We start from the raw sequence: 14,752 nt of genomic DNA, 5'->3' as shown, positions 1-14,752 counted from the left end.
ATGCTTGCTCTGTGAGCGTTCCAACTTAACAATGGCGCTGAACAAGTGGTAGTTATAACGACTCCTCATATTTACATTGGTTGTATCATTTCATTGGTCAAATGTTCATAATTTTTTCCACTAAGCCAACTGGTTACATGACGTTGTGCTTTAATACCGTCACTGATCAATGGAAATTCCAGTCCCAGTTTCCCTCGTTAAATGAGGATGACCTGTTCTGTGTCTCTCCACTGATATGATTGAATTACTTCATTGTAGCAGAAGCAACATTCAACAAAATGGGGACTGATGCTTCTCTGTGCAGGTCAATTTTCATCCTCACACACATTCTAAGCAAACCTGTTGAATAGTATGTTGTGAATTCCGATTTGGCAAAAACCCAATGCTGCCTGAAATGAGTTCAAACTTAATTCAGAAAAAGAAAAGTGCACCTCCATCATACGTTTTTAGTGAAAAGCGACCAAGGAGCAACTTCCCACTTTTTACACATGTTACTGCTTAATGGACCACCATCGCTCTGGCTCTTAGAAAGGAATAGCGGTCTTTTTCTATTTTTGTTTCTAAAAATCTGCCTACTCTTGATGGCTTAGAAGTGGGAGTAAGCCCAACTGAGTTGAGTGAGTTTAGCTCCAAGGTAAGCGGGCACAGCTTTATAGGCTTAGCCTGGCCATTTCTAGACAAGGAACTCATTGTGCTATGGCTTGCCTTATTTGCTGATTTTTATGAAGGCTCCAGACGACCTTTTCCCATTTGTGAATCCCCTTTGTCTTCCCAATCTTCCTTCCACCCTTTTTCCTACTGCAAGACATCCTTGAAAGAGAGAATGTTGGAGTGGCTCCATTTAATACCTTTTGTCTGGCAGTGTTGATGCCATCTGTTTGAAGGCCCCCTTTCCCAGATAATTGCATTATTTCCCGAAGCTTCCGGCCTCTTTCTTCTTCTTTACTTTCGTTCTATTCTATAAAGCTTTAATTGCTAATTTCTACTTATAGCAAAGTGGTTACTTTGAGCTGGAGGCTAGGTGGTGTTTACATTCATTCTGAAACTATGAATACGAACGCCGCTGCTGTTGTCTACCTCAGTGATTGCTGTTGTGTGGCCATGACTCAACTGAGGTCAAAGCAGGGACAGAAGAGAGAATAAGGCTAATTCTTGGTTGCTAAAGTTTTTCAGGAAGAGCAGTACTATATAAAACAAGGGTTCAGTTTATAGCTCAAAATCTCAACTGTCTATTCCTGGTTCTCACCTTCCTGCCCCTTCCACATTTATAAAAAAGTTGATGATTGCAACATTTTTTTTTTCTATTTTGGAGGTCTCGGTGTCTAAATAAAGAAAGTTTTAGCATGGTGCACAATTTAATGGGAACTTGGAAGACCAAATTTAAATGTGACCCGGGGTTAGATCCTTTCCTAAAGTTGCTGGTTTTGCCAACAGGAGCTGCTTTATTATTAGTTACTGAGGAAAGAGGAGGTTAAGGAAGGAACGATGCTCAAAGGATGCTAACCCTGGGTGGTTGTGGGACTATAATGCTTCTTTGGAGGTTCTAGCAGGAGAGTGCAGCTATCATATACCCTTCACGGAAGATCAGTATCTGGGATGGTTGTCCTCTTTCACTGAAGGAGACACCCCCCAGCTAGCCATATTAGCTGAATCAGTCCTGGCAATCAACAAAGGGACAGATGTTGCAGCCAGATCCCCCTCACATATGACTGTAATGCTTAGAAGTCTCCTTACTGCATTAGCCCAGCCTGAAGGAGAGTCTTCCTTGCCTTCAGGTACGTGCAGTTAATGCACACAGTGTGGCTTTTAGAGATGTGGCACTTGGCCCTTTCCCCCAGAAAATCCGGTCCATTTTCTCCACTTTAGAATTGTGGATTGGATCCTGTCAGTGGGCTTTGAGAGCTGGTCTTCACATTTGAAGGGGTGTGCAGACTGGGGTAGCAGGATCCAGTCTGGGTCGGTCATCGGGTCCAGAGGTTTAGTCTTCTGAGCTTTCAAAGTCATTCTGGAGCCTATCCTCAGGGACATTCTCTCTCACCAGAATGTGTGCTTTGGGCTATTCCATGCATAGAATTTATGGGTTGTGTAGTTCCGTGTGGCTTTTTAATTGTTGGCTGGATATTAAGTCTTTGGCTGTTTTTTTTCTTTGTGCTACCAAGTCTTCAGCTCCTAATTACTTGATAAGCTAGTGGTAAATCAGTATCCCCGTTGACCGACAAGGGGACTGGACTCCAAGGAATGAGTTCCAGCGGGAGTCCAAAAACTTGGGAGACCAAGCCTCTGGTCCCATGACCAACCCAGACTGGATCCTGCGACATTGTCCTAGGACCTGTATATTTGCCTTCATTCATGAGACTGAGGTAGACTGATGAAAAGCTTGCAAACTGTTTCCATAATGGGGCATTTAATATGGGCAGATATTAAAAGAGCAAGGTTGAACCAAGTCTGAAAGTAATTGTTTTCAAGAATCACTCTCACCTTGGTTTGCAGGAATGTAGTTTTCCTGGGGCGGAAGGTTTCAGGATTCAAAAGAAATGGACAAACATTCCTGATCTAGGGAACTTTCATACATTCAACTTGATTCATTTCTCCCTCCCTGCCCCCCCCCCAAACGAAATTAAAAATTGTTAGTGCCATTCCACCACAATACCAATGTTTCCCTTGATCCTTTCAGTTGATCAGTGTGAGAATGCCAAAATCAACATCAGGCTGGAGATGTGCCCTTGCTTAGCAGAAGATCTTCTGAGCAGCTGTGGTGTTATTAAAAAGCAAAGAGGTGATATCAGTCCCAGCTTAGCCCCTTTGCAGTGGAGTGTAGTTTTGATTTAGTGTTTCAGATACAAAACATTTAAATGTTTGTGCCATTCTTCATGACAGATGTGTTCTTAGCTTTTATGGAACGTGTCAAGCTTCTTGGCAGTAAACTACATCTGAAAATGCACAGTTCTCACAGTGTCTTTTTCACTAAGATTTATTGAGAAAATTCAGTCCTGCAATTGAGCTATTTCCTTTCTGGAACCTATATATCTTTGTATAAAATATAGTGGCTTCTTTTTGTCTTTCTAACTGCCTTCCTTTGATCTAATGGAGTTTTTCACTGATACCAGGGATATTTTGAGTTGTCTGTTCACATAGTGCTTTTGAAGAGTGGTGGGATTCAAATATGTGAACAACTGGAGTTCTCTGTGTGGATGCCGCTTCCTGAAGTCCATTCTGGGCCTGGGCAACAAAAAATTAGCTACCGGTTCTGCCAAAGGGATGCGAACCAGCTGAATCCCACCACTGGTTCTGGACTATCTTTCTACAAATCCATTCCTCTCTATATGGTGTGACATATTTACCATGCCTTTATCTCACTCAACTTTTGGCACAAATTTTAGTTTTATAGACTTGTTAAAATTTATAAGAGGTCATGTCATACCAAGTTGAATCTAGGAACAATTCTTCCAACTGAATGTTTGACTTGACACTCCTGTAAAGGTCAGGATTATATATGAAATTTCATAAAAAATGTGTGTTGCATTATTTCTGAACTGTGAATCTTTCAGATACATTACATATGTGTAGCATGAGTATGTGTGTATACATGTATGTATGCATTCATGTATGAAATCTCCGTCAAGTTAAACTTAATCCATTGACATGACCATTTTGGCAACAATGCGGACATGGTCTGCCTTTGCTGAATGGTGGGATTTATTTATTTTTTAATTCATCCTGGTACGGTCTCATCCAAACTTTAATCAAGTCTAACCAAACATTGCTTTTGACATCGACCATAGTTGACCAGGTGCTAAAGAACCACTTTGAGAGCTCGCTCCATGTATTCTATAGCTTTTGATCAGGAAATAATCCCCACAATTGTATCTGAGCTGTTACAATCATGTTTTGCTTTTTTTTCCATACTCTTTGTTAAAATGCAAGTCAGTCTGCCATCTGACTTGAAGGATATCTGATTCTTGCCATTGAAGCCTGTTAAAATTACTGATTTCAGGGGAAAACTGCAAAGGAGGAAGCAGACATGCGGACCTTACAGCTAAGGAGCCTACAATTCTTGGAATGTTATATTTATCTCATTCTGTTCAACGCGTATCTTCACTTGGCAAAAAAAGACTCCTGGGAGAAACCTTTCAGCGTCTGGATGCATGAGGTCAGTAGTCTTAAATACAACTGATAGCACTTGGATAACATTTTGTAGATTTTTTATTTTGATGAGTAATGCTAATTTTAGTGAATGGGGAGGTCAAGGAAGGCAGGAAATGAATATTCCTGTATATGAAGATGAATTTGCTCTCAACAGGAATCATCATCTATTTCCCTTTCTCACAGTTTAGATAGTGTGAACTTTGCCCTTAATCACATAGTTTCTGGGTGCAGTTTTTCAGATCAAAATTGGTTGAGATGCATATATATTGTTTGCACATGTTACAAAGCAGTATATTATTCTCCCTGGATCCTTAGATGAATAACTAATAGGATGCAGTGAGGATCTGGATCTGAAAATCAGTGTATCAAAGATCAAGCAATAGGGAAAGTGGTATGAACTTGAAACTTAAACATAAATAACCAAAAAAAATGAAAGCAAGTGGATTAATTTTCATACCTTGGTGTTACAATAATTAAAGATAGGAAAGTGGGGAAGAAACACCAGCTGTGATAGAATAGTTGGTAATATGTGCTCTGTTACAAGAAAGAATTTTGTCAAGAGAATAAAAAATGCCAGTAATATATTTCATTAATATTTTCATTAAGTTGTATGCATTGGGAAGAAGTGTGTGTTGAAAAATAGGAAGAGAATGGGTCAAGAATGAAGGGAGGTGAATTAATATGACTGGAAAACACAAGTACGTAACAGGTACAAAACAAGTATATTAAAGTGGTTTAATCCAGGGGTTCTCAATCTATGAGCCACAGCCTATTGGCCACTGAGTTGGTGGCCAGTGGGTTTGTGTGTGCACATAGCTCCGTTCACATGAGCATTGCTGTGAGCATCACAGGCATTCGTGGCCCCACTTATGCGAACGCCATGGGCGTTCATGGCCCCACTCATGTCAATGTTCATGGCCCCACTCGCACAACTAACGGGTGTTTGTGTGCATGCATGCGTACAAGCATGCGTTCACCCCCTCCAAAAAAACATCCCTTCTTTCCCCCCTCCCCCTGCTCTGGGCTGCCAGGAGAACTCTGGTTTAATCATATAGAGCAGAGATCCCCCAACCTTTTGGGCACCAGAGACCGATTATGTGGAGAGAGATTTTCCGTGGACCGAAGGGGGCGTGGTTTTGTGTGCTGCCTGGGGACCAGTGGTTGGGGACCCCTGATATAGAGAGTATGAATGAGGATGGAATTGTGGTATGAAGAGTGAATGTTTCAGGAGGAAAGGAAGGATTGGATAAACTGTGATTGGATGGAATTGATGAGCTGAGAAGTTTAAAAGCCAAAAAGCAATTACAATATGAGTCAAAGTATCAATACGACAGAAGCAAGGATGATTTGCAAGGACGGAAAGAGATGGAAAAGATGTGGTGTGCACTGTTGTAAGCTAATTCCTTCTTCCTTTAGTTTTTTTCCTTATTTGCACTTGTTTTTCATAATGTTTCTTAGGACAAAGGAAACAGAGCGGTGGATATGCATATCTGTACTACAATACAGTTGAATGTCCATAAACAAGTGGAAGGAGAAAGAACCAGTAGTACCTGGGGTTTGTTCCTTAGTTAGAGGAAAGTCATGGGTATGCCATGATTATTGGGACTGGAAGACAGTATAGAAAGGCCAGGAAAGCAGTTGACAGAGAGTGGTTAAAGTATGCATTAGGTGGATCAGTGCCTCCAGATTGGCAGGATTTAATGGGGCTGTCTAAGCATGTCTTGGAGTATCTCGCGGGAACTTGACAGCTTCTGGGTTTTAGGTTTGCAAGTAGACTTTCCATGCTTGTAGATATGCCTTGCTGGATTTGGCATTTAGTCCACCCATCAAGTCCTTCCCAAGGACCTGGGATAGGCAGAAGTTGTTTAATACATTAAAGGTACTGTATTGTGGCAGGATGTACAGTAAATTGTTCCAAGTAAAGCTGACTTTTGCAATTGATTAATCCAGATGATTTTGGATTGCACCCAAAGAGCCTATTACTATTATCTTTGTTCCTTTTGCCATAGTCCACTGGTGGCGAACCTATGGCACACGTACCAGAGGCGGCACTCAGAGCCCTCTCTGTGGGCACGCGCACCATGCCCCAGAGATGGCAACCGTCCCTCTTCAATCAGCCGCCTGCTAACTCACTGAGGTCCCATGTGGCTGGATGCATCCCAGCATGGCTAGTTTCCCTCCCAACCATCCCATCCCTCCTGGCCTCGCATTCTCTCCTTTTCCCGGGCACGACCCACTGCATCACCTCCTCAGCTGTCGGCCGGCTGTCCAACTGAGAGGTAGCTTCTCTGAACTGCTGGCAGCAGGCTGCGGAGCCCCAGAGTGCGCCGGTCGAGGGGCTGGCAGGCTGTGGCTGCTGATGGACACTGTCGGCCCCCATGCACTCGCTGGCCTCTGTGTGCGAGGGCCGATGGTGTCAGGCAGCAGTTGCCCCAGCCCCTGGCTCGCCTTGCCCTGTGACAATGGCACCCCCACCCTGCCTCGCCTCACCCCTCAGGACAAGCGTCCTACCCACTGCCCCACCTGCCGGAGACCTCCTGGATATCCCCCAACCCTGCCTGGCCCCACAGGCGTCCCTCCCCACAAGCAACATCGAGGTGACCATGCCCACCTTGGCCACACCCACCCAGTCTACCATGACCACCATAGCCACACCCACCCAGTGGGCCACGCCTACCTAGCACCTGGCAATAAATAAGTGGGTTTTGGGTTGCAGTTTGGGCACTCGGTCTCTAAAAAGTTCGCCATCCCTGCCATAGTCATTCTACTTCTATTTACAGTTGTTTTTATTTTGTGATTTTTGTCCAGTTCTTTTTCTTTTCTTCTGTCTCCAGGTATTGCAATGTCGGCTATCCAAACTTTTTTTGTCTTTCTTATTGACAGTTGTTAAGTCTGGTGTGTCATGCGGCAGACACTTGTTTTTTGAATTCTAACATCCCAGAACAATTTAGCTTCTTCATTTTTTATGACTTTGTCTCTTTTGTGGTCCCATCAATTCTTGCTTGCAGACAGGTAGTATTTCTTGCAAATATTCCAATGCACCTTTGTTATTGTTGCTGTTGCCATGCCTTTGTTTATAACCAGTTAATGCAGTCTTCTTGCAAGAGCTGGCTAGGTGGTCTATCATTTCTTCAGCTTCTTTGCAACACTTGTTGTCTTCTCAATTCTGATTTTATATGCATTTGTTTTTAAGGCTTGGTCTTGCACAGCCAGAATTAGCCTCTCAGTCTTTTTCTTCAACTTTCCTGCTCTTAGCCATTGCCAGACTTTTGTTGTTTCTTTGTTTGCTCTTGTGCAAGGGTCCTTTAACTTGGCCACTTTAAGATTTGTGGACTTCAACTCCCAGAGTTCCCCAGCCAGCATTTCTGGCTGGGGAATTCTGGGAGTTGAAGTCCACAAATCTTACAGTGGCCAAGTTTGAGGACCCATGCTCTTGTGCTTTAACTGACATTTAAAACGGGGGTCTTGGTGCTGGAGTATAATGTTCTGTATGCTCTATGATCCTGCCATACAGCAATATAGTTTTTCATCAATGAGATAACTGAATAATTACTGTTGACCATTGGATTATATTAAAAATGGCCTGCTATAAAGACTTTTACAAGGAGGACCAACCTTTCCTTTTTTTAAATGTATATGTACAGTGTGGAACAGTAAGGTGACAAAGCTTTACAGGAACAGCTTTTTATAGTTTTGATTCTTTGTTTCCAAATGTACATGGCTGCTCTCTTAATCTGAATCATTGCTCATAGCTGGTTGTAGCTTTCAAAGAGATTCTTCACAGGCCTAAAGAAAGATCCTGCTTTCCATCCCCCGTCACTTTGAATATTATTGTTATGGCAGAATGCATTATCCTTGCATTCCTTGTAGATTCATTCCCATGAACAACAGCTGTTCTTGTAAACTGCTGATGATGTTCATTATGTCTCAGAATATCTTTATTGAGTAAGCCTCTGTGGCAAAGAGCAACGGCTAAGCCAAATGGCTTCAGAGGACCAGGAACTGTGCAGAGCTTCTGACCACAAGCCAGAAATTTTAGCAGCTGTGGACGGGCAAGGGGATAACTATTTTTTGAAGCATGGCCATTTTAATGAGAGTGATGGGGGACAATTGGTGGGTTACAGTTTCCATATTCCTCACTGTTTGATGTCTACAGACCTTGCTCTCTTTGGGGAAATGGCTAAATTTTTTTGCCTGATATACCAGCTGAAAGGATTCAGCTACGTTCTTGCAATAATGATGACCCAGGGTTCAGCTGCAATCCCTAATTCTAAAGAAAGCATACAGTATAACAAGGGTGTCAAACTGCTGGCCCATGGGCCGGATGCATCATAGTGAAACCACGCCCACCCCATTGCCGGAAATGGAAAAAAAGTCACGATACGTCACGACACGTCACGTGACGTTGCGAGTATAAGCAAGACATCTGATCTTACATTTCAATGCACATTTTAATTTTTTGACCTAGGAAACCTCCGTCTACACATTTTAGTCTCATGTGCATCAGATCCAGTATGGAAGTAGGGAATATGCTTTGTTTTTCTTTGTGATAACTACAAATGAGCTGTTAATAACTGATTAAGCAGCACCTTACTATAGTGTGTGCTTTAACCCCTTAGTTTTCCATGCTCTGTATCACCTTGCCAATTGGAAAAGAGCACTTTGAATGGTTCACTGTTCCACTTGGCCAAACTCCATGGAAAAATGATTTAACAAGTGTGCTAACGTAATGTAAATCCCAGCATGGAAATTTTGGAAGGTGTATTTCTGACACACTTAGACAGTACCAGGCTAAAGAACGCCAAGTTGTTACTTGATAAATGGTGATGAAATATATCCCTTCATTTAGAGTGATACAGTGACAAAGTTCAATCCTGTCCATCACAGGGCAAGAAACAACATGTGTATAACAGTTTTGGGGGGGAACTAGTACAGACCACAGCTAACTGTTGTTTGACTCCTTTTATTGTACCAAACCTCCAGAAAGAAAGAAAACTAAAGCTATCTCTTATTTCCAGGTTTTTTCTATAACTCCTATAGACTCTTACCCAGGGATCTTCAAACCTGGCCCTTTTATGACTTGTGGACTTCAACTCCCAGAATTCCTCTGTTTCCTTGTTTGTGTGTATATATTTCTAAGTTTTATATCTATGCATTTCTATGTATCTTATTTTCCTAGATTTTTATGGCTTTCTGTGTTCTTAAGTCATGCCACATTCCCTATGAATTTTGATTTCTTTTCATCCTTTCTTATGTTTAATCTTCTATAGAAAGGTTGATGTATTAATTTTTAGATTTGGCTACCCCTCTCTTTGGCTGGTCTCCCAGCTGTGGAAAGCAAAAAAACTGATTGTTTGTCTGTTGTTTCAACCTCAGACCTTTAGCTAACCCAGGTTTGGCTGTCTTGATTCTGAGCTAGTGTTTTGTAGTGGTGGAGAACATTCTTTGCTTGCCAATGTTTTTAGGTTTAATCCGGTACTTCTCCAGAAAACAGCCAAAACTGTAGAGAGTCATTTTCCATCAACGTAGACAGTACAGAGCTAGGTGGCTTAATTGTGAGATTCCATAGAAAGCAGCCTTCTATGTCCTTAACTTTTCCTAATCAAGATAACAGATTTGTTCAAGAATATCAGGATAGCTGCCCAACAAGAAAAGCCCATCTACCCACAAGTGAAAAGGACATGGGACACTGTAAAGGTTAAATGAAAGGAAACTTGAAAGTTATATACTGTGAAATATAGCAGAAGCATCCAGGCTCTTATCAACATTGTGATAGGAGTTCCAAAGAATTGTTGCCTCAGAATGAATCATTCAGACAGAAAGCTGAGGGGCCTCATGACATTTATTTTAGTTATGTTTTAAAGCTACTGTTTACTTGCTTGAATAGAAACACTTTGTGCTGTTTACTTGCTTGAATAAAACACTTTGTGCTGGAAGGAAGCCATTTATTTCTAGTCTCTTTTACCTCTATCTCTATCCTGTTCTTCCCACCAGACATTTCCATTTAGGGCGTCTTCTGATTACATTCTCAATTTATCCTCCATTGGCCCTATGCTTCGGTGTCTGTGCCTCCCACACAATGGCCCTTCCCTGTTTTCTCTAGAAGCCCCCAAAATTGCTTTCATATTCATTTCCCTCCTGTCGATCTTTTTAAGGCATCCCTGGCTGTCCCATCCAAAATCTAATTTTGTCCTGGAAAGAAAGAATTGTGGTTTGTCCACAAATGAACTCGTTGGTGTTTCAGTATCTCCTTTCCTATTGTTTCACTGTATGTCTTAGCCTTAGAAAATGCAAAATACCTTACACAAACTTGCTAGCTCTTGTTTGAAAGCTAATTTCTGTTGCTATTGCTATTCTACGCTTTTCTTTTCCTTTTGTGTCCACAAAAAGTACAAACAGAAAAGTTAATAAAAATAACCTGGATGACAAAATAACATGCATTGCATTATGTCAGAAGAGCCATTTCCTCAGCACAGTGTAAATACGTTTCTTGAATCTACAACCCTGTCTTTTCAACGTTGAACAATAATATTTGCTTAACAAATCTGTATAACAGTAAGTACCAACATTTTAGTAAAATTAAACCATAATGATCTTTGTAAAACTACTTTAACAATCAAATGTCAAACCAAAACAGAGTATTAATAAGCCAAAACCTCATTCAAGTATCTTCTCATCCATTTTGTGTTTGTAACATAATAAAATTGACCAGCCCTTTAAAAACATCTAGTGTCTCCATTAATCATGAAAACCTTTTTTCTTGAATTAATTTATTTTAAAGAAAATAAAAAAGACACTTAATATTGTTAAGATGATTTTCAGTTGTTTTACTACTATAGTAAAATCTAACCAGGTAACAGATTTCTTGCAAATTACTTATATCTACTTTAGTAATAGCTTTTAATTGTTTATTTAAAAATAGCATAACTGCAGAATTTATCTAAGGCACATCCCCATACTAATAGTAATCCAGCCATTCCAAAGTGTAAAATCCAGAAGTATTTTACTTGTATAGCCATTTTGTACCAGTCTCTGGAATTATTTAGAAGAAATCACAAAATAACTTCCTAATTGTGCCTGGAATCATTTTTTCACTTTTTTTCACCAGATAGTTTCTATTAATCTATTTTCCAATATGCTGCATAAAAGAAAAATATTTGGCATAGACAAAAACAAGAGAAAAATTATACAATACATACACATATAACCCTCCTGTAATTACAATTATACCCCAACTCTTTAAAAAGAAAAAGTAGGTAGCTTTTCAGTATTAACCAAGTCCACCCCAAGAATTTTTTTCTGAAGAGAGAAAATGTGACATTTTCTAATTGGTAGAATATATCATTTTCTCTCTCTCTCTCTTTCTTGGGTGTAATTTTTATTAAAACTTTTAAACAAGAAGATAAATACTAATTGAAACTAATATAAAACAAAGAAGAAAAATAAAAAGAAAGCAAAGAGAAAGCAAAAAGTGCCAGAAAAGAAAAATGTTGAAGAAAAATAGAAAAGAAAAAAAAAATATAAAGTGGCTTCCGATATTCTTCACAGCATTATAGGTACAAATATATTTAGCCTCTGTCTCTAAAATTATATCATATTATATTTCTTTCTATAATCTATGAAATCTAATTACCAAAACCATAAATAATTTTTAAAAAATTCATACAAAAAGTCCATAAGAGACTTCTAGTTACTTATAAATGCAGACAAGGTCTTTTTTATAATTTGTTAAATTAATACACTTATCAATTTATCCATTTTAGCAGAATCTGTCAGTTTTACCAACCATTCCTTCTTAATGGTTTGTGTTGAACTTTTCCATCTCTGTGCATATAGTAATCTTGCCAAAATACTCTCAAAAGGAAAGCCACTGGCTTCAAATGAATATTGATTTTTAAAATTTTCTGTATGAAAGTGTGTGTGTGTGTGTGTGTGTGTGTGTGTGTGTGTGTGTGTGTGTGTGTATATATATATATATATATAATTTTCTCAAAAATTGCTAATTCGCACATATCTGAAACAAATCATTTTTATTAGGAATTATATTATTTTTTCATCTCCTGAGGATTATTCTTTTTGCTATTGTTAGAGCACAGAAAATCCATATTTGTTCTGAACATGTGCATATATTTTAAAATCAAAGATTTCTCAATAATCCTGTCAATTTATTGTATAATATTTCTCCCAGAGGTCTATAAGGAATAACATAACTATATAGCATATGAGATAAAGTACCCTTAGATTTCTTGCAGCACTAACATAAATAATCATTACTCCATCCTTTATGAAACTTTCTAGGTGGTACACAGTAAATATGAAAAACAATCTTTTGATCGATTTAATTTCAACTTTAAATCATATAAGACATAAACTTAGTATTCTTCAAAACTTGACTCCATTGGGTAAAAATAACTGGGGTATCCAATTCTTGATTCCAAGCTTCTTGTATATTTGTTATGGATGTTTTAAGTTGTTCTTTTAGCTTTTGAGAGAAGGAAAATATTTTTGAATTCTGAAATTGAATTCTTCAATATTAATATCAGGTATTTTAGAAGCTGCTAAAACATCAGGTCAGTATTGAGCTACCAAAAAGCGCTTTAGGTAGATATACCCCAATTTTGGGGTTGATGGCAACTAGATTTAAACTAGTATTGTTCAACAATAATTGATCTGTCTAGTTTAATGAATGTTCTTTCATGCACATTTTTTACAATAAATTTTTTTAGCAATGATTTTTAGTTTGAAGTTATCCCAGAGAGTTAGCTATACGGGAGATTTTGTATCAAATTTATACCTATCACCTAACAGGACCCAAATATATGTTATAGCTGACAAAGTTGAAAATGCTAAATTAATTCTAAAAACTTTGTGCTTTACAACTGTCAAGATTTAAATGGATAAGTACAATAACTTTCAGGTTTAGCCCAGAACGGCAATTTGTTCACCATCACCACCCAAAATTCATTCCAATAAGATACTAAAACTAAAATGAAACTAAAATAACATATTAAAACCAAAAGATCTAGTAGACTCGAACTTTTTGTTTAAACAATGGAAATCAAAATACATTTCCAGCACTAAAGCTAAAATTCAGGAATATTGAAAATCTCATGATTATTGATAATCATAACTTCAGATAAGGAAACACTATAGTTTGTATTAAAAAAATCTTTACTATTTTATTAATTTGCTTGAAATAAGCTACAGATAGTAACGTAAGATGCCGTAATTAAATATGCAAATCTTGAAATGATATTCCTTTTTGGAGCATGTTCCCAAGCTCATTGGAAATTTTAAAGCATCTGCATCCATTGATTTTTCATTGGAGATAAACACTTTGACATATTTAGAACTGCAAATGAGGAATGTTTTCTTGGAATAATTATTCCTGTTTTTTTAAAGAATTCAAACCACACTTAAAAACCCAATTAATTTCCCAAAAAACCCAGTAGAATTGCACGGGAGGCATATGGGACTTATTCCAGATATGTGGATAATGTGATGAAGTATCAAAATAACACCTTTAATGTCACTACATTAAAGAGAAGGGAGGGGGCAATCCACACCTGTGTATCTGATGGTGGGAAAGGGGAGCTGACATGGTGAAGAAAACCAGAGCTGTTTGTACTGGTTATGCCAGGCATCTTCAAGGCTGCTTACCCGGGGTACGAAATTCCAGTAGCCTAAACAACCTGGAGTTTTCCATAACATCGTGATGATCCTGGATTGGGTGGCAACAGACTAGACATTGGGGGGGGGGGGAGGAATGGGGAATGGTGGGCTTGGCTTTTTCTATCAGTGAGCGGGAACTTCAGTCTCACCTTCCTGCAGCCAACAACTTTCATAAAAGTTCTTTCCACTTCAATCAATTGGAGTCGAGAGTCTGCTTTCCTAAATGATTCCTTTGGGACAGGTCTGACAATGTGATTTACCAGATTTATTTTTGGGATAATAGTAATAATAATAAAGTTGGGAGGGACCTTGGAGGTCATCTAGTCCAATCCCCTGCTCAGGCAGGAAACCCTATACCATTTCAGACAAATGGCTGTCCAGTCTCTTCTTAAAAACTTCCAGTGTTGGAGCATTCACCGCTTCTGGAGGCAGGTTGTTCCACTGGTTAATTGTTCTAACTGTCAGGAAGTTTCTCCGTAGTTCTAGGTTGCTTCTCTCCTTGATTAGTTTCCATCTGTTGCTTCTTGTCCTGCCTTCAGGCGCTTTGGAGGATGGTTTTTACAGCCATGTATAATTTAATCCAGGGCTAAAAACCTTATTTCTGTGGTGAATTGCTGCAAACCGAATCCTCCTCGTTTCATTTCATGCTGCAAATTATCTTTGTCACTTTTCCTATATTGAGGTCAATATAGTCCCATCAGAGGGTGGGAAGAAAAGAACTTTAATGAAATCAGGCTTTCCAGCAAGAAAGGTAATGATTCATATGGGTATCTCCTAAAGGACATAATACAATCCACATCCTAGAAAGTTCCAATATTTGAGGGGCTGCCACAAAAAAGAGGGGTATCAACCTATGCTCCAAAGCACCTGAAGGCAGGACAGGAAATAACAAGATGGAAACTTACCAGGGAGAGGACCAGCCTAGAACTAAGGA

The 14,752-nt window shown here is 39.2% G+C and overlaps 1 protein-coding gene across 7 annotated transcripts in view; it reads left to right on the top strand.

Annotated features, from left to right (window-relative positions):
* The window catches only part of PALD1 (phosphatase domain containing paladin 1), a 143,909-nt gene that overhangs the window by 118,743 nt on the left and 10,414 nt on the right, over nt 1–14,752 (top strand). For all 7 annotated transcript variants that reach the window (XM_039348162.1, XM_039348167.1, XM_039348164.1 and 4 more), the window contains one exon: nt 3,995–4,150. In XM_039348162.1, coding sequence (XP_039204096.1) covers nt 3,995–4,150 — 156 coding nt within the window. The remainder of the gene's footprint in view (nt 1–3,994; nt 4,151–14,752) is intronic.

Source organism: Crotalus tigris, unplaced genomic scaffold, assembly GCF_016545835.1.
Source record: "Crotalus tigris isolate CLP2741 ecotype Arizona unplaced genomic scaffold, ASM1654583v1 scf7180000018124.1459596, whole genome shotgun sequence".
In the NCBI taxonomy this organism is placed as follows: Eukaryota; Metazoa; Chordata; class Lepidosauria; order Squamata; family Viperidae; genus Crotalus; species Crotalus tigris.
This window is presented reverse-complemented; position numbering and strand designations above follow the sequence as displayed.